The sequence below is a fragment of the Populus euphratica genome, unplaced genomic scaffold (genome assembly GCF_000495115.2).
Source record: "Populus euphratica unplaced genomic scaffold, PopEup_1.0 scaffold45.1, whole genome shotgun sequence".
Classification (NCBI taxonomy): Eukaryota; Viridiplantae; Streptophyta; class Magnoliopsida; order Malpighiales; family Salicaceae; genus Populus; species Populus euphratica.
Genome location: NW_011499886.1, coordinates 245,999 through 268,453, shown reverse-complemented (window position 1 = coordinate 268,453; position 22,455 = coordinate 245,999). Strand labels below are relative to the sequence as shown.

Below are 22,455 nucleotides of genomic sequence, written 5' to 3'. Positions count from 1 at the left end.
GGGGGGTGTCGCTAACACAGCAACTTCAAAAGGAGACGAACTATAGCAGAGAGAGATGATTGTACATGCCAGAGAGAAGTTAATCCTTCCCTAGAAGGAGATCATTTTACCTCAAAATAATGTGCATGGATAACTTTCGTCAGTATTTTTCTGAAACAGAGACTTAAAGTCCCAGTTACATACTTCGAGGTAGGATTAATGGCGGATAGAAGGAAACACAGTAAGATATTTTCAGATATCAGCCGGAAAAATAATGGTACACGTTGGAGAAAAGCAGCACGGAATAAAAAGCCCTGCACTTTCGCTAATCTGTTGCTCAAAGTAGTTTTCAAGACCTGCACAAGGGATGTAAACACATACTTAGATAATGCCTCAAAGAGCATTATTGTTCATGAAAATACTGCCAAGCTAAACTGAAAGGGTGATAGCACATGCTTGAGGAAAGCGGGTGCTTGAATTAATGAATAAATATTCTATACCAAATAAACCCACAAAAGATCCATCTTGCACCAATTTCAGAAAATAAAGAAACTTAAAAGTAAAAGTCTCCTTTTCTTTTCTAATAGTTGAGCAGAAAGTACAAGCATGGAAGATAATGCCTGCATAACATAAATCAACGGTTTCCACTCTCCTTTTCTCATTCAGCAATAAATAGCTCTTTAGTCATTCTTTTATTTTTATTCATTTCATTGTTGAATACTGGGTACTTTATTTTTATTTTTATTTTTTTTCATTTCATTGTTGAATACTGGGTACTTAGTTGCACTTTGGGAGACAGCATGAAGATGATCTTAGAAGTCAACTGTTACAGTGCCAGTTTTTACTCTAATAGCTGGCTTGATGACACCCTGCAGCTGCAAGTTCAAACCACAGTAACAACAGAGTGCGCCAAACATCCATCCTAATTCCATCTTGTGTTACTATTAGCATTATACTGTTAAGAAATCCTTGTTCTTGACTAAAATCATCCAAAAATCCAACATTTTACAAAGAGATTTATCACGAATATAACAGATTCCACATAGAGAGGTACAAAGTTGTTCTAGTGATTCTATAAATGAAATAAATCGAGTTAGTGCCATTATCAACAGATTAAATAAAAATAACAACCCCTCTTCATCTAAATAAAGACATTGAGAAATGTTATTGGGAGATCATATCAACAGGAAACCGACCAAGACACACCAGTTTGCTGCTACTCATCACCATCATCTATATTCAGTTGTGATACCTATTTCTTTCCCATGACCTAGCTCATTTCTGACAAGTAAGATAGTGATACTATGTACCAGGAGCAATTCGGTTACCACACATCTAATGCCACTCTGTTTCAAAGCGTCCAATCATATTCTTATACATATGTGAGTTGCATTTGAAACTTTTTTTAGATTTTTGTTGCTAGATAAACTGGAAATAAAATTTATAGTGAATATAAACCACAAAAAGTCAACCAGTGTTATATATTCAGTTGTGACACCTGGTTAATTTCTTTGCCAAGACCTAGCTCATTTCTGACAAGATAGTGACACTATGTACCAAGAGCAATTCGGTTACCATACATCTAATGCCACTCTGTTTCAACGCGTCCAATCATATTCTTATACATAGGTGAGTTGCATTTGAAACTTTTTTTAGATTTTTGTTGCTAGATAAACCGGAAATAAAATTTATAGTGAATATAAATCACAAAAAGTAAACCTTGAAGAAATCCATGCAGGTATATTGCTTTCTCATACAGATTTAGCAGCAAATTTAGACGCCCTTGGGGATGGGGAACTTAAAAAGATATAGATATTGATTGATTTAATAATTATATTTGAGTATGCAGAAAAGAAAAACTTACTGCTATGGCAATCATAGCCAAAAGGTCCTTGGCACCTGTTTTACCCATATGGGACAGAAGAACTGAAGCTAGAATTTGCAGTGCCTTTAAACCTCCTTTCTTTTGTACAGTTTTCTTGCCATTAGTAACCAGCTTATCTGATATCTTTTTATCATCTTTGATCCCATTGGAATAAAGAAAAGAATCAGATTTCTTAGACCTAATCCGTGACTGCACATACACAGCAGTGCCACCAGCAGCTAAGATACCAGCCGCAAAAAGTAGAGATTTCCTGCATGGACCAAAAACGTTACCTGAATGAAGCTTCATTGTTACAAAAGTTCATTAAACTGTATCAAGAGCAACAGCATGTATGAACAGTTCCAGAACGGGTTGATGATTCTTCTGACCATCTTTCTTTCCAAATTATTTTATCTTTTAGGCAGGTAACTTCTCACACCTGCCTTTTTTCTTTTCATTCGTTGTTTAAAAGCGTAGACTATCAACACAGTAAGGAAAAACTACCACCTGTTTAGAAAGCAAACAGGTAGCTAAAAAAACATCCTAAATGCCAAAAATTATATAACTTCAACAGAAAATCCCAGAGAATACGCTCTTTAGTTTCAGTGTTTCCACAAGACAAGAAATAATGCTAAGGTGACTGACCCAAAATTTCACACACTCGGATTACCGACTACGAAAGGTTTCTAGTCTAGTGGACCTCATGACACACAACGGCGCCAATAAAGCATATGCTTCCTTTTACTTTCAATTTCGAAACTGTAAACCTTCTCCTTTTACTTTCAATTTCGAAACTGTAAATAACCCCCCCCAACCTTTAAAGGAAAACAGCATGGCTTCACAAGATTTATCAATTATTAATTAATTAAATTATAACTAAGGATCAGAAATGTATTATCATCCTCAATTAAAAAATAAATTTAAAAAAAAAACCACAGAATGATTTTTCAATACTGTTTATCAAAAAACAAGCCGAAATAATACAATAAATGCTTAACTGACAAACCTACCTACCACAAAAACCTTCCCTCCAAATATGATGAAACCGAAAATATAAACTCTATTTGATTATCTAATTTCAGCTACCAATATTGCTGGTTAAGAATAATAATTTTAAAGAATCTAAATAATCTCTACTCCGCTCAAGAATCCGAATAAATGGATGGAATAAAATGAGTACCTTCTAGAGGCCAAAAGGCCTCGACCATGCTCGGTTAATTGCAAAAGTTGAAGAGAAGGCATGGCTGAGACCAATCAAGCAGCAGCAGCTGGACTCGTGTCGCTACAAAAGACACGAATCATTCATTTCATTTCTTCAATTTTTTCTTATATCAAATAATTGCTGTTGTTGATCGAGAATGAAACCCTAGAATTTTGATTTGTCTTCAGCGAACACCAAAAATAAATGGAGGGAGAGCAGGAAGCAAGAAGGGGAGAGAGACGGAGACCGAGACGGAGACAAGATTGAGGATTATTGAAGGAGTGGGGAGTAGTTTCCGGGATTAAAACTTTTTGTTGTTGTTGTTAGTTATTAGTTTTTTACTATTTGTTTGTTTCGTGACTTTCCTCTGCAAATAGTCAAGATTATTTTTTTAAGAAAAAAAATTAACCACTTGAGGAATTCTCGGATCAATTCTTAGTCAGCGAAAATCATATCCATAGATGAATGAGAAATCTTCTCCATGATATTGTCTTGTGTTTATTCAAATTTAAATCATAGTTTTAAAACTAAATTCAAATAAAATACAAACTGCCTTCTCAGCCGAATATACGATTGAAAATGAATTAATGGCAAAAAAATATATATATTAGATATTTATATGCAAATAAGAGATAAAGAGGTGGATTAAGGCAGTATTTGGCACTGATATTTAATATGTTTGGGTTGTTTTTAAATTATTTTGATGTATTAATATTAAAAATAATTTTTAAAAAATTTTTAAATATTATTTTAATATATTTTAAAATAAAAAATATTTTAAAAAATAATTACTACTCTCGAATACTCTATAAGTTAATATTTGAAAATGTGGTAATAATTATTTTTAAAGTGTTTTTTGTTTGAAAGTGTATTAAAATATTTTTTTATTTTTTAAAATTTATTTTTAATATTAATATATTAAAATAATTTTAAAATATAAAAAAATCAATTCAGATAAAAAAAAACAAATGAAATGATGGCTGGAAATTGGAAATAAAAGAAATATACAATTTTAATATTTTTATTTGGGGTTTTGTATATTTTGCCAGGGAACAAAAACATTTCATTTTTCATTCTTATCCATCCTTCCATTTTTCTTTTTAACCACAACGGTGATAAGGATTATCTTCTCCTTTTTGTATTTATATAACCACTGCAAGGATTACTATAACAGCTTTGATGAGTGAGGCAACTGGACGATAAATTAGAGTACAAAAAATAATAAGACGAGATAAATTTTCTGAGCTCAATTTATCGTGCAGGTAACGTCACCGAGGGTTATCATAATTACGGGGACCATGAAGGGTGTAAATTAAACAATCATGTCAATTTCAATTGTCTAATTATTTGAAGTAACATCTTACGATTGTTTATAATGGAGACGACGGTTTGGTATTCGCAACATTATGTCATAAGGCTGCTTGGGTTACGCTGTGCGTAGGATTGACTCTTTTACAATAAAAGAATTATGTGTTGTTAACATTTTTTTTAATAAAATAAATAAATTATATAAAGATTGATTCAATTAAATTTAATCAATTTAACAAATCTAAAAACAATTTAAAAGATTATTAGAAATATAGTTTGACTAAAAAATATTAAAACAACGTATTTATTTTTGTTAAAAATAAAAAATATTTAAATCAACTCAAATTAACTAGCAAAACTCGTAATTAAAAACTCGTAATTAAATAATGTGAGTGGTATGAAGACTAATTATAGACCAATTCTAAAAACAATTTAAAAGATTATTAGAAATATAGTTTGACTAAAAAATATTAAAACAACGTATTTATTTTTGTTAAAAATAAAAAATATTTAAATCAACTCAAATTAACTAGCAAAACTCGTAATTAAAAACTCGTAATTAAATAATGTGACTGATATGAAGACTAATTATAGATCAGTTAAATATTGAATGATAAAACTAAAAATAAAAAATAAATTAAAAAAATATGAGTTAACTCGTGACTCGGTATGACCAATCCTAACATTAAAGGAAAAAATTAAAAAAAAATTCAAAAGTGATATAAAGTTAACAAAGGTTAACTCACTAAACCTATTACCTAAATAATAAAACCAATACAACTTTATAAAAAAATAAAATCTAATTAAAAAACTATTAAATTTTAAAAAATAAAATTAAAAAATATATACATACATAAAAGAATTAACACAAGTTAACATGTTGAATCTTTTATCTAAATTATAAGGTTAAGTTAACTTACTTTTTTATATATTTTAGGTTGTGTTCCTCTATATTTTAACTTGTTTTTCTACTATAATTTAAATTTTTATTTAATTGAATTAGATGATAAAAGAATTTGAGAACAAAATTACAACAAAAAAGAGTTGGAGAGCAAGTTCACTATTTATATAAACATATAGACAGTAAAACCGACCAACTCTTATAGCTAATGCTTGTTCCTATCAAATTGGATGTGCATGTATACTACGTCATTTGCAATTAACCCTTTTTTTTTTTTCAATGCCATGAATTACTGTCTTAATTTGCTAAAATTCACGTACTCGATTGTTTAGTTAATGAAATACAAACACACTCAATATTTATGTTAACTGGTGTGTGGCGTAGAGTTGTTTTCTTAACCAGAAGAGAGTGAAGCTTTGAATCTTTGTCTTGCTCTAATGGACTCCAAAATTAAGCATAACGTTGTTTGCTTGCGGGGAAGGAAGGTAAGGGGTGGTTAGGCTGTCCAATTTTGCAATAATGGTAGTTGAGTACAAAAGTGCGGAAAAATAGTTTGTATAAATGTTATTAGGGTTTAAAGTATTTTTTTTATTTAAAAATATATTTAAATATATTTTTTTATTGTTAATATTAGAAGATTAAAATTGTTAAAAAATAAAAAATAATATAATAATTTTTTATATAAAATATATTTTAAAACGTGTTTAACAGTATATTTGAAACATAGTTGTTTTTCAAAAAAACTTTTATTAAAAATATATTAATTTTTTTTTATTTTTAATATTATCGTACTAAGATATCTAAAAATACCTTAAAAATTAATTGAAAATAAAAAATAAATTTTATTTTTTAAAAATATTTTTAAAAACCTATCTAAACGCATACAAAAACGTAATTTCAATCAGCCTCTCATTTGAGTAAAGGTTTCGGATGGGAAGATGCATTATATGGAACGACAATGACACTAGAACAAAATTTAGGATTCGTGACGGGTATCTGCAAGTGATCCTCCGACACGATTTTGTATTAATTGCTTGTTTGGTTTTAGTTGAGCTTAATGACGCTTTTACCCTATAATGTTGACGCGTGCTAGATTATTTGGTAATAAAAGACAGTATCATGTCTTGCATTTATAAATTTATGTTCATCCGATCAGTAAAAAAGTATAAAATCTATTCAAAGTTTTTTAATAACTAAATTAGAAAACTAAGATTTATCCAAAGATTATTAAAAGGCACAAAGACATTCTTAATAATAGCCAGGCTCGTTTATTAGCCTTTAAATAATTATCCAGTAATCTTCTCCCCTAACAAGTTTATTGCTAGAAATATTATTTGCGTGGTACAGTTTATGCAATTATTATGTAGGTTTAGGTTAACTAAACGGGCTAAAATGAAAAAAATAATGAAGTGGCAGGATCATCACGTTGACGTGTAAGAGAACTAAGCAAACAGCGTAAGCAGATTTGGGCAGCGTGGGGAAGTCGTTCTGTCACTTCCACGTTACTCCCCCACGGCTGGTGACGTTTGAGGCTTGTCCTTGCGGACCTTGTCTTAAATAATAATAAGAAAACGATAAAAATGATAGCATTAATTCGTATAGAAGAGACGATGTTATTAATGATCAAATAAATTATAATTATATTACAATTATTAACATTAACAGCTAACAGAAACCTAAAACACGTGGAAGAAACGCTAACATTTTGATTTACTAGACAGAGACTATATCAGACACCAGTTATCGGCCACATTAGCCTATTAATTACCAATTACTCTAGCTTTTTACACAAGTTATTGACTATCTTGATAGAAAAAAATTAAATTATTAAAATTAACTGCTTAATTGATTATTTAATACATAAATATTATTTCTAAACTACCTAGATTTTTTATAACACTATTAAGAATAATATGTTAAGAAAGAGAGTTGTTTTCCACCATGCTTCCCTTCCTACCTTTCTCCCCTAATTTTTTTTATTCTATCATGTTGCCTTCTCGTGAATCGCAGGCGTCAACAGCATACCCAACTTAACAGTAATTTCTCATTCACTGGTGATCCTGGGAAGTATCCTGGGATATGCTTTTTCTTTATTCCAGTGCTGCTAAGCGGACTTACGGGTATGTTATGAACCGTATTAGTCTCAGGTTGTCTAGCTGGAAGGCTAAATTATTGAATTCTGCGTGTAGAATCACTCTGGCTAGATCTACCCCGCTAGGAGTTCCCTTTCACTCTATTCAAACGTTGTGCATGGTTCCCGAAAGCAGTACTGTGTGATGGTATTGGTAAATTGGTCTGGTCTTTTCATATGATCTTCTAAGCAGAAGGGGAGGGGTCAGGCATCAGAATAGAGCTTTGCCAGGCAATTTAGAATGGTCCTAGGTGTCGGGAGCAGATAGTCTTTAGGTTTCGGTTCTGAAAGAGAGGTGCCTAGGGCAAACGTATTTCAAGTTCCCTATGTGCCTGTCTCCTGTTTGTAAAAGCTTTCGTGTATTAAAGGATGGCTTTTCCAAGAGGATTGGAAGCAAAAACTCTTATTTTCGTTTTTGTTGGATAAGTAGTACGGAGATTTAATGCTAGCTTCTCATGTGGATTCTATTCATAAGTCTGATATTGGGCATATTTCATCATGGATACTGGAGTTTAAGAAGCCAGTGTAGCCATTCCTTTACCCTCTATTTATTCTAGTGCGGAAGTCAAAGATAATTCGGGGTATGGCTTTGAATGATATATATCAAAAACCATTTTAATCCAATAAAAGTTAATTATTGAATGATATATATCAAAAACCATTTTAATTCAATAAAAGTTAATTTTTTTAAAAAAATAATTTATATTATTTTTTAATAACATACACACTTTCGGATCAAGTTAATGAATTGCGAGGTCTAAAGTACGGCCTGGACCTCTGGGGGTGTGGAAGATTAAGGGATTGTGTTTTTATTGTATTTTTTTAATTTAAAATATATTAAAATAATATTTTTCTCAGATTTCTATTTTTATTTTTAATGTTAATACATTAAAAAATTAAAAACATCTTAAGTGCATGAATATAATATTTAAAAAAAAAAGAAAACATAACTTGAAAAACATTTTTGTAGTTTTATGTTGCTTGCAAAGTGGCAACAATATTTTTTAATTAAAAATATATTAAAATAATGTTTTTTTCAAATTTTATTTTTAATATTAGTATATTAAAAATATAAAAAACATCTAAAGTACTTGAATTTAACACTTTTTAAAAGTAAAAAATAGATTGGTAAACACTTCTTTAACATTGCCTACAAACAATTCTTTTATGTTGCTTGCGAGACAGGGTAGTCTTGGATCAGGTTAGGTTTATTTTATTGGTCATGTAGCTGACCTCGGAAAGATAGCTGGCCGAGTAAAACCCAGTCAACATTTTATTTAAAACGATATAATTTAATTTTTTTAAATAAAATTGTCCAAAACAACAAAGATTTAGACTAAAAAAAACCTTTGACATGCAGTTATTTCACTGCCAGCATGTCCAGAATGAGAAGTTCTAGTTAAACACCTTAAATAAGACACCCAAATGCATAGTAAATATAGGTAATGATCACTCGGGAGAAAAGAATTTAGAGTTGCAGTTGGTTTATATACACAAGCCTCCATAAATCACTCAAAAGCTTCGCATTCTCTAGACTAAAATTGTGCTCTACACTCAAAACCTTTTTTTCGTTCAATTTCTACAGTTGAAATCAACAAGAATAAGGGAACAAAAATTAAAGAAATGAACAAAACTTGGAGAACAAGTTTGCTTACGGACACCATAGCCAATCACATGTTTCTATCGTACTTGCTTCTCATGAAACCATACAGGATTTGTTGGTAGTTTTGAATGACTCGAACTGACCTATTTTCATGGTGCCTCTCCATCGTTGCTTGAATTTATGTCAACATTTGAGCGATCACCAGCTGGCCCGGATTCAAGATTGATCTTCCGCAAGATGCACATTGTACCCATGCTTTAAATCTGAATGAAATCAGGTATTTGGTAATGAACAAACATATTCAAATTCATCGCAAACCACACCATTAATTTACTAGAAATATCAAATTTTACCTTTTAATGTTACTTTATCATATTTATCTTTCCTCTTATCCTCGTTCTTCCATTCGCTATCGTCGCATATTTATCTTTCCTCTTATCCTCGTTCTGCCATTCGCTATCGTCGTCGTCGTCTCCCATTTCAGCCCTTCCATCGTTTCCTATGTCACTTTCACTCGCTGTTTCCCATTCTGAACCATCACTTTCCTGGCCATAGATGTCCCCAGCATCTCCCTCACCATGGACCCCCCCATGTTTGATGGCTGCCTCTCTAAATAACCAGGCTGCACGCATCTGCTTTTTGACTAGTCGCTCAGCATAGTCAGGAACTTTGTTCTGCCTCAAAGAGAGGTCAGGATCATTTGACTGAGAGCATTCATTAATGAACAAAATAGCATCTAACAAGCTCTCTTTTGCTAAGTCAAGCATGTCATAAGCTTGAGCTCTTCTCCAAAGGCTTTTGGCATGACGGTTAAGAGGGCTGTGAAGACAGAGTGCACGTGTAGCATCACTTATTGCTGCCAATGGCTGTTGCAACAGAAGATGACACTGAGCTCGATTACTGTACAGAACAACTCTCTCTTTGTTGGATCTCATTGGACACAATGACAATGCTTCTGAGTATTTTGATGCAGCTCCCGCTATGTTTCCTGATGAGAATAGGGAATGTCCTTCAAGCTTGACCACCAGTGCAGCTGCCTGTTTAATATGGAGATCCTCCTTGGGCATGCTCTTTTCCCATTTCAATCTCTGTTTGGAATTCAATAGCTCCTCGATCAGTTCCTTCACATGATTACTGATAGTGTTACGCCCTGTCCCTTGTGATTGCAAACACTCCTGAAGAACACTAACAATGTAGTCCCCAAGTTTTTTGTGATCGCCCAGATTTGTAATCTCTGCTAGGTCTACAAGTGCAGGTACTGCCTTATCAATGACCTATTAACAGGTCAAGAAGTAAGCAAAAAATATCATACTTTGTATTTACAAATCTAAGACATGCTACTACAAAAGAACTAAGTAAATAGGTCAACAGAGACTTTGTATCACATATCTGAAATATATTTCCACGCAGCAATGTAAGCAGAATAATTTGTAGATTCAAATCAAGAGAAAACACCATGTGATTTTCATAAGAAAAATACAAACAAACAAAGCTGTAGCAGAATCTATCTCAGTTAAAGGGAATAGGCATTAATATTTAGGATGCATTCTGATAGTTCACATTTAAACACAAAATCTGATTACTGAACTTAACAAATTGGAAAAGCTGCGTGGACATGTTCCCTGGTTAATAAATTTAGGAAAATGCAATGGTTATATGGTTACCGCACAGGCACACACTAATGATGAGTGGTTGCCTTTTAAAACCATTAATGCAAAGACTTAATAATATCTTCCACAGCATCTTCTCATTTAAGTGGTTGTTCAAGAGCTAAACTTTTCTGTGACAAGAAATAATTTTCTTTTCAGTTTTGTTTTCCTTCAATTAAAAAAAAACTCATTAGAGATTCAAAGGAACACTATCCAAGAACTGGATATGCAACAAGAGAAACCTCAACAAGTGAAGAGTCGAAACTGAAGATATCAAGAACCAACAAAATCCATAGAAGAAGAAAAAAAGGACGGGGAGCTGCAGAATCACTCAAAAACAATAACAATAAACAAGTCTCAATTGCAAAATAGGTGGGGTCAGCTATATGGAAAATGAAAATGAAATACGTGCGACCATATGCATCTTATATCCCATGAGATTAAGTCTCCATCCCTTTCAGGAATTCAACCATCCCAATCTATCAATAGGACCATATGATACAAACAGGGAAGTAGAACATCCTTGTCAGAGTTTCCACCAACATTAAAAATCACCAAAGATTGAAAAAAAAAATGTTTCTGCAACTAGAACTAACAAAAGAAGCATGTGCAGACCACGGATGTAATTATTCAGCCTAAAGAAATCTTAAACACAAGATGTCAATACACCATAGTCCATCATGTTATTGCAAGATAAATTTAAACGCACAAAATAATATAGGAATAGAGAAAGAACATCTCATGCAGCACCAAAGTAAAATAATAATAAAAAAAAAATCAACAGATATTCAAATTACCTTATGGCATGTACTTGGATCTTGGATCAACCAAAGAAGACAGTCTATGGCCATATACTGCCAATCATCTGATGACCTAGCTATATTACACAATGCTTCAATAATACCAGGACAGCTAGCAACAGGTCCCCTGCCAAGCTTATGATGACAGATTGTTCTTAATAAACCAATACCAGCAGGTGAGTTTTCATTAACAAGCCCACCCCACATGCCTGGCAGTTTTACCAAGAATTCAGGCTTGCATATGGTAGGAAGAAATTCGGGCTTGAAAGCAAAGCAATTAATGAGTTGAAGTGACCAGCACTGTAACTGACTAGCCCATTCCTCTGCTTTCCTGGACTCCATTTCAACACCACCCATGCCACGGGTAAGCAAATCACAATGATAACTAAGCCTTCTATCAGCGTATTGATAGAAATGTGAGTAAACTATTTCTAGTGAACTCATTGCTAGTTGGATGGCGAGTTCAAGGACTTCACCATGACTTGCCACGGCAGGGAAAGTGTTGGTGTATGTGGCCAAGTGTCCTAGCGCCCGTACCGCTACTCTTTGTTCAACCCATGTCAACCTCCCCCTCAAAAGCTCAACTAAGGGAGGAGTTACACCAGCATGGATAGCACTTTCTGCAAACTCTTCCATGTTCATGGTGTAGGATCCGATAATATGAGCTGCATAGTAAGGAATGTATATGTTCTGATCATGAGAAAGCCAGCGGCGATTCTTTAAGCCTTTCCATATAAGAGCAACCATGCATTCAAATATTCCCAATTCAATGAACTCAGGGTCATTTGGATGTGCCATGGCAGTGTTCCAAAGGCCACTGATTGGGAGAACCTGGCCATCATCATCCTGCGAAGGAAGTTCTCTGAAGAATTTCAGTATACTAGCTCTGCGCTTACTTGGATTCCCTTCCTTCATGACACAAAAAAAGCATCCTGGATATGGACAGTCGGGGGATACTTTATCCATTTTCAGACAGTCAACTGTTCTGAATTCATAAACTGCGAAGTGAATTCGTCACTGAACATGGTGATTCATACAAATACATTAAAAAATGCATACCTTATAATAATAACTCCCACATTAGTTCATGAAATTTCAAGATAGGATCATACGGGGGTGGTCACTTCCATTTTTTCCAAAGAGAGTTTTCTCTACAGTGTATGCACAGGGATTGCTAGCCAAGATCATAACGGTAATGCAGAGAACTAACACAAAAATATACTGAAGCAACTAGGATATTTGCCATCACATCGAAATTCATTCAACCACGAAATTCAGAATATCAGTGCCACACTAATGAAAATGGCTAGCTAAATCAATCTCCATCCCTCCCCCCTTTTTTTAAAATACAAGCTTCTACTATTTCTTATACAAGTTCTCTGAGCCTTGCTTTTATAGCTCTTGAGTGCTTAAAGCAGTTCCTTTAGATGTTTGAATCAATAATGGACTTGGTCATTTTCTTTTTAACTGGTTGGCAACAAAAAAATTATGTCAAACAAGCAAAGAACTCATAATAAAAAATCACCTGAGTACAACCTAAAACCAATTGGATCTACAAGAACGAAACTTTAACACACAAGATTCAACAACACCAAAAAAGTAAAATCAAGTCTTCAAACAAGATCCAAACCCATCTACTGACCCAGTCACAGAGACAAATAGACTGCAAACCCCCCCTCCCAACTCCACCCCACAAAAGAAAACACACACACACACAGTACTAGAAAATGGCATACCGTTGAAAGAGGGTTCCTTAGAGAGATAAGCAAGGAGAAGAACAACAATGAATTTGTCAGGCAAGAGGAAGGAAAAAGTGTTTTTCTCCTGTGTTGTCTGAAAGCAGATTAAAGTAAGGCCTGCTTTTATGAGTTCGCTCTTGTTAGAGAGTGAGAAATGGCTAGAGAGAAACAGAAGTGGCGTTTGAGAAAAAGGGGAACGGTGTTATCGGATTTGTTTGATTCTGACAGCGGGGAGAGAGAGAGAGAGAGAGGCCCTTGTAGCTGTTGTAATGAAAACAGTGCAGTCTCTCAAGCACTGCTATTTTTTAAGCGGCCCTGCTACTTCCTGGTTTTAATGCAATGGCATATATAAATATAAACAAACATCCATTTCTTTCAAAGCCGCGTTTATTAAGGAACCATTTATTTTTATGCTGTAAAAACATTTTTAAAAAATAATTTTTTTTAATTTTTAATTATATTTTTAATATAATAATACTAAAAAAAATTAAAAAATTAAAAAATATTATTTTAATATATTTTATAAATAAAAAATACCTTAAAAATAACCAATATAATCTGAATAAAACTCTCTCACAGTTTTGCATTACTTTTAGAATTTTGTTTTTATACCCCAGTTTATTTTCGGTTAGTATTTTAATAAAAAAAAATAGGAGATTTTTAATTTAATATCACCATTCGGCAATATTTAAGGTCATTTTTTATGTAAAGAAATCAAGTCTTGGAAGAACTTAATTTTTATTTTTATGATAGAACTTATTGCATTGATCATATTTTCTACGAAAGATGACGTTAATTGTGTAATTAAAAATATTTTCAGTCATTTTTTCTTTTTATATGGTATAATATAAGATTAAATAAAGTTTGAATTCGTGTGAAACTAATATATTTTTAGCTTAAATTTTTCACAAGTCATATTATCAATTTAAAAGAAATAAAAGTTTCGTTTTTATTACATGTTAACATGAGTGTTTCTCTTCAAGCAATATAAAATTCCTAATTACATGCATGCGCTCGTTTTTATTTATTATTTATTTATTTATTTATTTATTTTAATATAGTATGTTGTTGCTGTTCTCATATCTTGGATTTATTTTTTAAATTATCTATGAAAGGTGAATTTTTTAAAATAAATAAATATAATAAGATATTTTGTAGGTTAGAGATTTGAATAAAATCTCAACTCCTATATTTAAAATAAATAATTTTATATTGAGTAAATAAATTAAATGTATTGGAGAGTGTAATAGTAATTATTTTTTAAAGTATTTTTATTTAAGAATATATTAAAATAATATTATTTTTATTTTAAAAAAATTATTTTTGATATTTGTACATCAAAATAATAAAAAATATAATTTTTAAAATTATTTAAAAAAAAAAGGATACACACACGCAGAGACAAAGATGATTATGGTTAGATTGAAAAAAATGAGCAATCTTTCCAGAGTTGAAATTAGTTGAGTGTGGGTGTGGCGGCGGCGCGTGGAGATGTGGACATAGAAATGCAAAGGTTTGGAGGATGGGCCAGGTATAATTGCACCAACTATAACACTGTGGTTGCCTTTGTTTTTCTCGGTTTAGGTCCCATTTCTTACACGCCTGTCTTTCTTTCTGGTCTTGGGAGTCCTCCTTTGCCCTTTTTGAATCGCAGAAACTTGAAATGCCACGAATGCCCCTCATTGTTTCCTCCTAATAAGAGAGTGTTTAAAAAAAAACAAATAAACTATAGAGGTGGTAAATTCCTTTTACGAACTAGCCCAGTTCAAAAAAATTAAGAAAAATATTGTTTGCCTTGATTAGCTTTGTTCGACACGTGTAGAATAATTTATTTTTGAAGAACTATGTACTTTATTTAATCAAATGATCTTGAAAAAAATCACATGAAATTAAAGAAAAGTTGGTAAGCCTCCATGAGATTTGATTATGGATCTCCGTTGCTACGCCGAGAAATAAATGTCAGGAAAATGTGAGTGTGGATATAAAGAAAAAAAACTGAGGGTGCAAGTTTCTTGTAATATATTTTTATTTTTATTTTATTAGTTCTTGGGTGAAATAACATTACATGTTCATTGATACATGCGAATTTTATTTCAACAGTATATTTATTATAATATAATATAAATTATATTATGGAGTTGTATCTAATAATTTAAATTATTATATTAATATATTTATTAATACAATATTAAAATCTTAATGATTAGGCAATCATAAATTTATATTTTATTATATTTTTTATTTATTTAATAAAAATTAAATAAAAATTAAAAAATATATATAAAAATTTTAAATTAAAAAATTTTTACTCTAAAAATTATATTAAAAAAATATATAAATTATATTTTAAAACCTCCTAAGTTTTTTGATGTAGTATATAAATCTAAAAAAAAATATCACTGACTTACTCAACAGGTAAACTCACACACCATCATCACCTCACACTATAGGATTTGATTATTTAAAAAAAAAAAAAGATTCTAGTGATTTTCACGGAGTTATTACGCATCCGACTATACATAGATTGTTCGTGGAAGACAAAACACAAGCCCCGCTAATGAAAACAGAATCCAGCTAATGAACAGTGTACGTGATGCATGGGAAGGACAACAGAATTTCTACCAACTCACTAAAGCTTGAAAACTCCCATCATAAAAACAAATAGGAAGGCCACGTACCTCCGGTAACTTCTTCTGATTTGAGGTTATATTGATGAATGTTCATGGCCTCTCTCTACCAGGTGTGGTTGTTTCATGGCCTCTCTCTACCAGGTGTGGTAGTTTCTTTACGTGGGGTGTCCGGGCCAGCTTACGCGCACCACGACTAATCCCCACGGCCCACTGAACATCCTGCAAGCCCAGTGAGCAGGTAAGGCACCGCGGGGGTGACAGGCGTGCATGGTGAGGTTCGAACCCAGGTGCGGAGGAAAGGGACAAGCCCCTCCCACCGCTAGGCCAGAACCGCACTTGCCTTCTTTTATTATCATTATTTCTTGATGAAAAGAGTAACTGTAGCTATTGCCTTAATTAGTCTCGTGAAAAAGAAGTAATATATTATTGCTTACCAGTGATTAGAGCAACGCTAGGATTCAAGAACTTCTTGTTCAACTTATGAGAAGGTTCAGATCAATATTTAAACCAAGTTTAGATGTAGATTAAGAGTTGCACTTTGAGAAAACCGCAGAAGTTTCAAGGACCATGCACGTTAAATAAGCTAGATAAAACCTCCATAATTAACAAAAAGAGCTAGCCATACTGAATTAAACCGTATAACTTGGTGAATAGCATGTTAGAGGTGTTCAGATATGCACATCAATCTATCAACATGCTTGAAGTTTTTGTCTAGTTGGTAGATATAAGTTTTTTCGTTACAATATTATTTGAGGACTTGAATATATTTCTGAGAAAGATTGCCAGAGTTATTTATTTTTTTTGTTGGTGCTGGTATAACTGTACCGGTTAGATATTATTAATCTACTGGAATTTTCAGCGGCAATGCGTATATAAAGTTACAACTGATATGGAATGATGATGAATCGCTGCCGTTGTCCCAGTTTGACCCCCTGCAAAGGAACAGTGGCGGGAGGAACCCTACCACGACATAGACAACTCATGAACTCTGTGCATTTTTGGATCTGCCAATTTGATGTCCATATCGATGCGGTTTACAAAATCTCACATCTCCATGCATTACGAGTACATCCTAGTACATGAATGCACATCAACATCTTGCATTCTAGTGATGGGGAAGACCTTGGGGTTGAATTGGTGTACAATTTGTTTTAGATGGAGATTAAAATAATTTTTTTATCACTGTTATAAAAACGAGTTAAAAAAATATATGCAGTGTTTAGATTTGATCTTAACAGTTTAAAGACTGCTTAGATGTGTTTTTTTTATTAAAAAAGTTATTAAAATTGCAAGTTTTGACATTATATTTTTCAGATCGCCAGTATCAAGGAAGCTTGCCCAGATTGATTGTTGGAGGAGAAGATGCACGTACAACACGTCACCCGTGTAGGAATTCTTTGAAGAAAATAAACGGCTTGGACCTGAACCCAAGTGCGCAGCTGGACATAGTCCAGGAGCATTTTTTAGTTTTTCTTGAGCATTTTTGTTTTTTTAGTTTCTGATTTTATGTTTTTATTTATGTTACGCACATATCATAATTTTTTATGTATTTTTACAACTTTTTAATGTTATTATATTTCTATGCTATCATTATTATCAAATCAACAAAAAAAATGTAATCTTATTTCTATACCATCATACTATCAAATCAATATCAAGGAAAAATAACAACAACAACAAAGTATAAATTCATTTGTTTATTTTTTATAATTAAATTCAATGAAAAAATACTCTAAGAATGTAAAATGTACAATATAGTGAAAATAAAATAAAAATTCCAGATCCATATTCTAAGCATAGCACACACAAGATCGTGAATAAAAATAAATTAGACATTATCTGTATATTCTATGATGTCTTCTTATGTTTGTGATCAAAGGAAGACAGAAACTAGACGAAATACAAAGTAGTCTCGTCTAATCCCGTCCTGTCTTGTCACTGTTGTCTTGTCCCCTCCAGACCCAACTTTATGGCGGTGTGCATGCACTTGGACATCTTGACAAGTTGCCTGGAAAAGAAATAATCACTCCATTGATGGACCAGGACGTTCTGCATCGTAACTTGACTCTAAAAAATAATTGCGGTGGTATCAACGCATGCATCAAAGTTTATGGAGATCATTCACTAATTCGGTGCTGAGCATGGGCGACTGTTGATCTTTTATGTCTTGTTCATCTCTGGAATTGCAAAAGTTCGTGGCACCATTGTGTAAAAATAAATAAATAAATAAAAGTGTAAGTATGTTAACCTTTTATTGAAAAAAAAGGCTTCAAATTGATGATTATTATTAACTAATCATCACAGGTGTTAGCTGCCTGGGATACACAGGAGAAACCATCTACTTGACTCACCTTGAAAAGTAAATAAATGAATATAAATGAAGATATTTAATTTTATAATATAAATTATTTATCTAAAATAGTTATGTTTTTAAAATTAATTTTTTATTTGATTAAATGATAGTAATATATATATATATATAATTGATTGAATAAAATAAAAATTTTGTAATGTTGCACTTATTATAAATAATATTCAGAATAAATAATTTTTATTTTTAAGAATAAAGTTTATTTATATGCAATATCAAAAAATCATAAATAAATTAAAATAATATATTTAAAAACTAAATACATATAAAATAATTAAAAAATAAAATTTTTATCTAAAATAAAAAAAAGTATTAATTAAAACACAATTCAGAAGGTTATTTAAAAAAACACATAAAAAAATCACGATTTAAAAAAATACAAAAAATAGCATATGCCATTGGGTTCCGCCCCCGCGCAAGGCCTGTTATTTTTAAAAATATAACTGGGGTAAATTCGTATTTGGCCTGTATGATAGCTAAAAAATATATTTAAAAAATTAAAATCAATTTAAAATTAAAAATATTTTATTTATGTACTTTGTAATTATCCAGTTCCTTTAAAAAAATAGAGCCAAATTTAAAAAATTAAATTAAACCGATTTTTATTCTTAAAACATAACTAAAATTAATTAGCATGAACTAATTTTTTTATTTTTTTAAGTTTTATTTAATTATTTGTTTGTTAAAAAACAAACTGAATTGAAAAACATCACTCTTAATAAAAACAGTTTTTAATAATTTTTTAAAAATAATAAAAATAATAATTTTTAAGCAATATGAATTAACTCGCTGCACTAGAATAATAATTATTGTCAAAGATTTTGTTCACTTCATTATGTGTATATTATTTCATTGTATGATACATCAGTGATTACTTTAAAAAATATACGTGGAGCTGATGTAATGATAAAGATTAAAAGGGTGCGTGTGCTTGATTATTTTACCAAGAAGGCGTGTCTCCTTTAATTATTAGGATTCAATGAGTCAATATGTGAAAAAACAAAATTTCCAAGAATCTCTCAATTTTAATGTGAATATTCCATATTTAATGAGATCAGGAACATGAATTTTAGCATGATTCTCCGAAAATTAGTCCAGGCTGGATTATTTACGTATTATATTACAGGTTAAATTATTTATAATATTAAAAAATATTCAAGTGTTAATGATGTGTTATTTAATGAGAAAAAAATAATTATTAACTCAAAATTTGATGTATATTAAACATTATTTTTTTAAAAATATTAATACAATTATATATTAATTATATATTAAATGATTTAAAAAAAATTAAAACAACAATATATTTAATTGATATAAATTAACTTTTTAAATTTATGACTGGATCATGAGACCATGATAATTATACAAGAAATAAATAAAAATAAATTTTAAATATTAATTATTAATAAATTCGATGTTAAAATATAAAAAAATAAAAAAATACTTAAATTAATTTAAGGTCAATTTTTCAAATTTATAGCCTAGATTATAAAATCAAAATGACTCGATGAAATTTTTTGTTTTAACTAATATAATATTAAAATATTAAATAAAAAAGTTAATTTTAAAAAATAAAAAAAAATAATTCGAATAAAATTAAATTAATATATTTAACTTGTAACTTGTGATAATGATTCATTAAAAAAAAAAACGAGCCATGCTATAATATTTTTAAAAACAGTATTTTAAGAGTGTGGATAAGTGATTTAGCCCTAAACTTTAGTGTTTTGTTAATTAATATTTCCCTCGCTCCAGAACATGATGGGAAACAATATGCAAAAACACTACAAGAAGGGAGTTCCAAACCCCCCTCACGTGATCTTGCTGCTGTTTTGATAATGGATCGATGAAGGGACTTTTAAAGCTATGCAGTGGCCCATGCCACGCCACGTCTTTGATGTTTTTTTTTTTTTGTATAAAAAATATATTCTAATGCGGCAACTGTGTTTAAAGAATAATAATTAAAAAAAAAATTCGCAGCTGCTCAAGTTATAGAATCAGGTTAAATAAATTGATTTTATTTTAATTAAATAATAAAAAACCCAGCAATATTAAATAGAGCAAACAAGTAAATTTTGGCCACAAAAACACGCGGAAAAAACCTTTTGCAAAAGAAGATAAATTATGCAACTTGATTTGTAGTTGATTAAATATAAAACAATGAAATGGAGTAAAAAAGAACAACAAGCCAGTGCTAGCTTCTTAAGTTTTTTGACCCGGGTTTTTAAATTAAAAGTATTCCGTATAAAAAAACCATAAATTTTTATTTTTAATTGAACAATTGTTGAAAAATAAAAAAATTAATTAAAAAATAAGAATAAAATTTAAAAAAATAAAGAATAACCATAAATTTTAGATGTTGGTATTGAGAAAATAATTTAAAAATGATGATTAGACTAAAAAAACATAGCTTGTTAAAAATTAGAATTGAACGATGAAGTTGAATAAAAAACAAAACTTTACAAAAAGAATAAAAACAAAAATTAAAAATTAAAATAATAATGACCCTGGGTTGTTAAAGCCAAATGTTTGGCTCTAAATTTTTGGCTCCTGGGTAATCTCATATTTTACAGATCAAAATAAAATAAAATAAAAAAACCTTATTATTCCCAACATTAAAGCCGAATGTTTTTTTTTTAATCATGATAGGTGAATCTGTGAATTTACCATTACAATTTACAGTACCGCTGAATCTAGACCTATAATATTTGGTACCGTGGACTTCGCAATTCTCCTTTAGTTTAATTTGTGCGCAGTAAGGTGAAGTTAAAGTTAGGATATAGAAAATTGCACCTCAGCATCACGCCATTGATCTATACTTCATCCTCTTCCCCCCGATTTCTTCTCCTTTTCTATGCTGGTGTTCATTTCAGATTCTACTGTGTCATTTCTATTATTTATTCTTTCCCTTTATTTATACCTGATTTTATTTCAGATGCATCTAACAATTCTTTCATTGTTGATACATAAATTTGCTAGGGTACTGTAAAATGCTTGTTTTATATACAAAAAATGACTGATCTTCATCATGGTTTACTCTGAGTTTCAAATATTATCTACATAAATGTTTTGCGGAAATATATATGAGATAAAGCATTCACAAAGTAAGCGCTGAATCAAATATTCAAACACACAAAAACTCCCTACATATCCCAGTGAATGAAAGCTCATTTGGCATCCAGCTAGCTCGGGATGGTGTATTGTCCAAGATTATATAGGAAGTGGCGGTTTTTCCGGCCGATCCGAAGCTAGAACTATATTAAATTAAAAAAATAAAAAAAGATTTAGATGTTCTCGTTAAAAATCCATGTTGGCCTAGTAAAAAACTCAATTATAGTCCATTGACTATTTAATTTTTTATAATAAAAATAATATCATTTTGTTTTATTAAAAAAATTAAAAATCAGGAAGTAATATAGTAACTCGGTAAAAACCAAATAATTAGTCAAGACTCATGGCCCGGGCTCCGGAATGGGTTCGATCACTTGATTAAATTTATAAACTATGAATTGTACTCAATCTCATTAATTACAATACCTAATTTTAAGCTTGTGTCAAATAACTTGTTAAACTAAAATAATTATATTTTAAAAGATGTGAGAAGAACATGTATATATTGTAGACATAAACTTATTATATTATGAATTACATTTTAGATATAGAGTATTTGCACTGTGAACAATACTATAAAACCACGGGGGTGCTACATTTGTTGGTTTTTAGTCAAAAAGTGCTACTCTCTTTGTTGTTTTTCAGTTAAAAATTGTTGTTAAATCTAATTTAGCAGGATTTAATAATGCTGGATTCTGACAAGAATACTATGCATATGTCATAGACATATATTCTTTACATTGTGAATCATATTATAAACATAAAGTAATTATATTGCATATGACATCGGAGCACCAAAAAAACATTGTCTTTCATGTTTTTTAGTAAAAAAAAAGCTATTGGGATGTTATTTTTTTTTGTTTTTTAGTTAAAAAATACTATTGAGTTTAGCTTGACCACCAAAACCAATAGTGTTAAGTATGATATTACTGTTAAATTTAAAATATTTAATATATTTTTTTGTATTAAAAAAATTAAGTAGATTAAATTTTAAAAAATAAAAGAAGATAAAACTTAGATAATCTCATAAAAAATCCATGTTGTCCTAATAAAAAACTCAATTACAGTCCATTGGCTATTTATTTTTTATAATAAAAACAATATCATTTTATTTTATCAAAAAATTAAAAAATTAAAAGGTGATATAGTAATCCGGTAAAAACTC

At 30.8% G+C, this 22,455-nt stretch overlaps 2 protein-coding genes across 4 annotated transcripts in view; both read right to left on the bottom strand.

Annotated features, from left to right (window-relative positions):
• Nucleotides 1-3,401, bottom strand: part of LOC105130277 (ABC transporter D family member 1-like) — a 16,489-nt gene extending 13,088 nt beyond the window's left edge. Inside the window, exons 1-3 of the mRNA XM_011032703.1 lie at nucleotides 3,024-3,401; nucleotides 1,844-2,114; nucleotides 111-335 (exon numbers count right to left, since the gene is read on the bottom strand). Coding sequence (XP_011031005.1) covers nucleotides 111-335; nucleotides 1,844-2,114; nucleotides 3,024-3,085 — 558 coding nt within the window. The 5' untranslated portion in view covers nucleotides 3,086-3,401. The remainder of the gene's footprint in view (nucleotides 1-110; nucleotides 336-1,843; nucleotides 2,115-3,023) is intronic.
• A 5,409-nt stretch (nucleotides 3,402-8,810) lies between these two features.
• On the bottom strand, nucleotides 8,811-13,499 carry LOC105130276 (uncharacterized). 3 transcript variants are annotated; one of them, XM_011032700.1, is made up of 5 exons: nucleotides 13,173-13,499; nucleotides 11,434-12,434; nucleotides 9,447-10,261; nucleotides 9,341-9,405; nucleotides 8,811-9,250 (listed from the first exon to the last, which is right to left on the bottom strand). In XM_011032700.1, the coding sequence occupies exons 2-5, from the start codon at nucleotides 12,400-12,402 to the stop codon at nucleotides 9,204-9,206; spliced, it is 1,896 nt and encodes a 631-aa protein (XP_011031002.1). In that variant the 5' UTR covers nucleotides 12,403-12,434; nucleotides 13,173-13,499; the 3' UTR covers nucleotides 8,811-9,203. The 3 variants fall into 3 exon arrangements, with proteins under 3 accessions (XP_011031002.1, XP_011031004.1, XP_011031003.1); XM_011032702.1 differs by having other exon boundaries at nucleotides 9,341-9,402; XM_011032701.1 differs by having other exon boundaries at nucleotides 9,450-10,261.
• Between the last annotated feature and the right edge of the window lie 8,956 nt (nucleotides 13,500-22,455).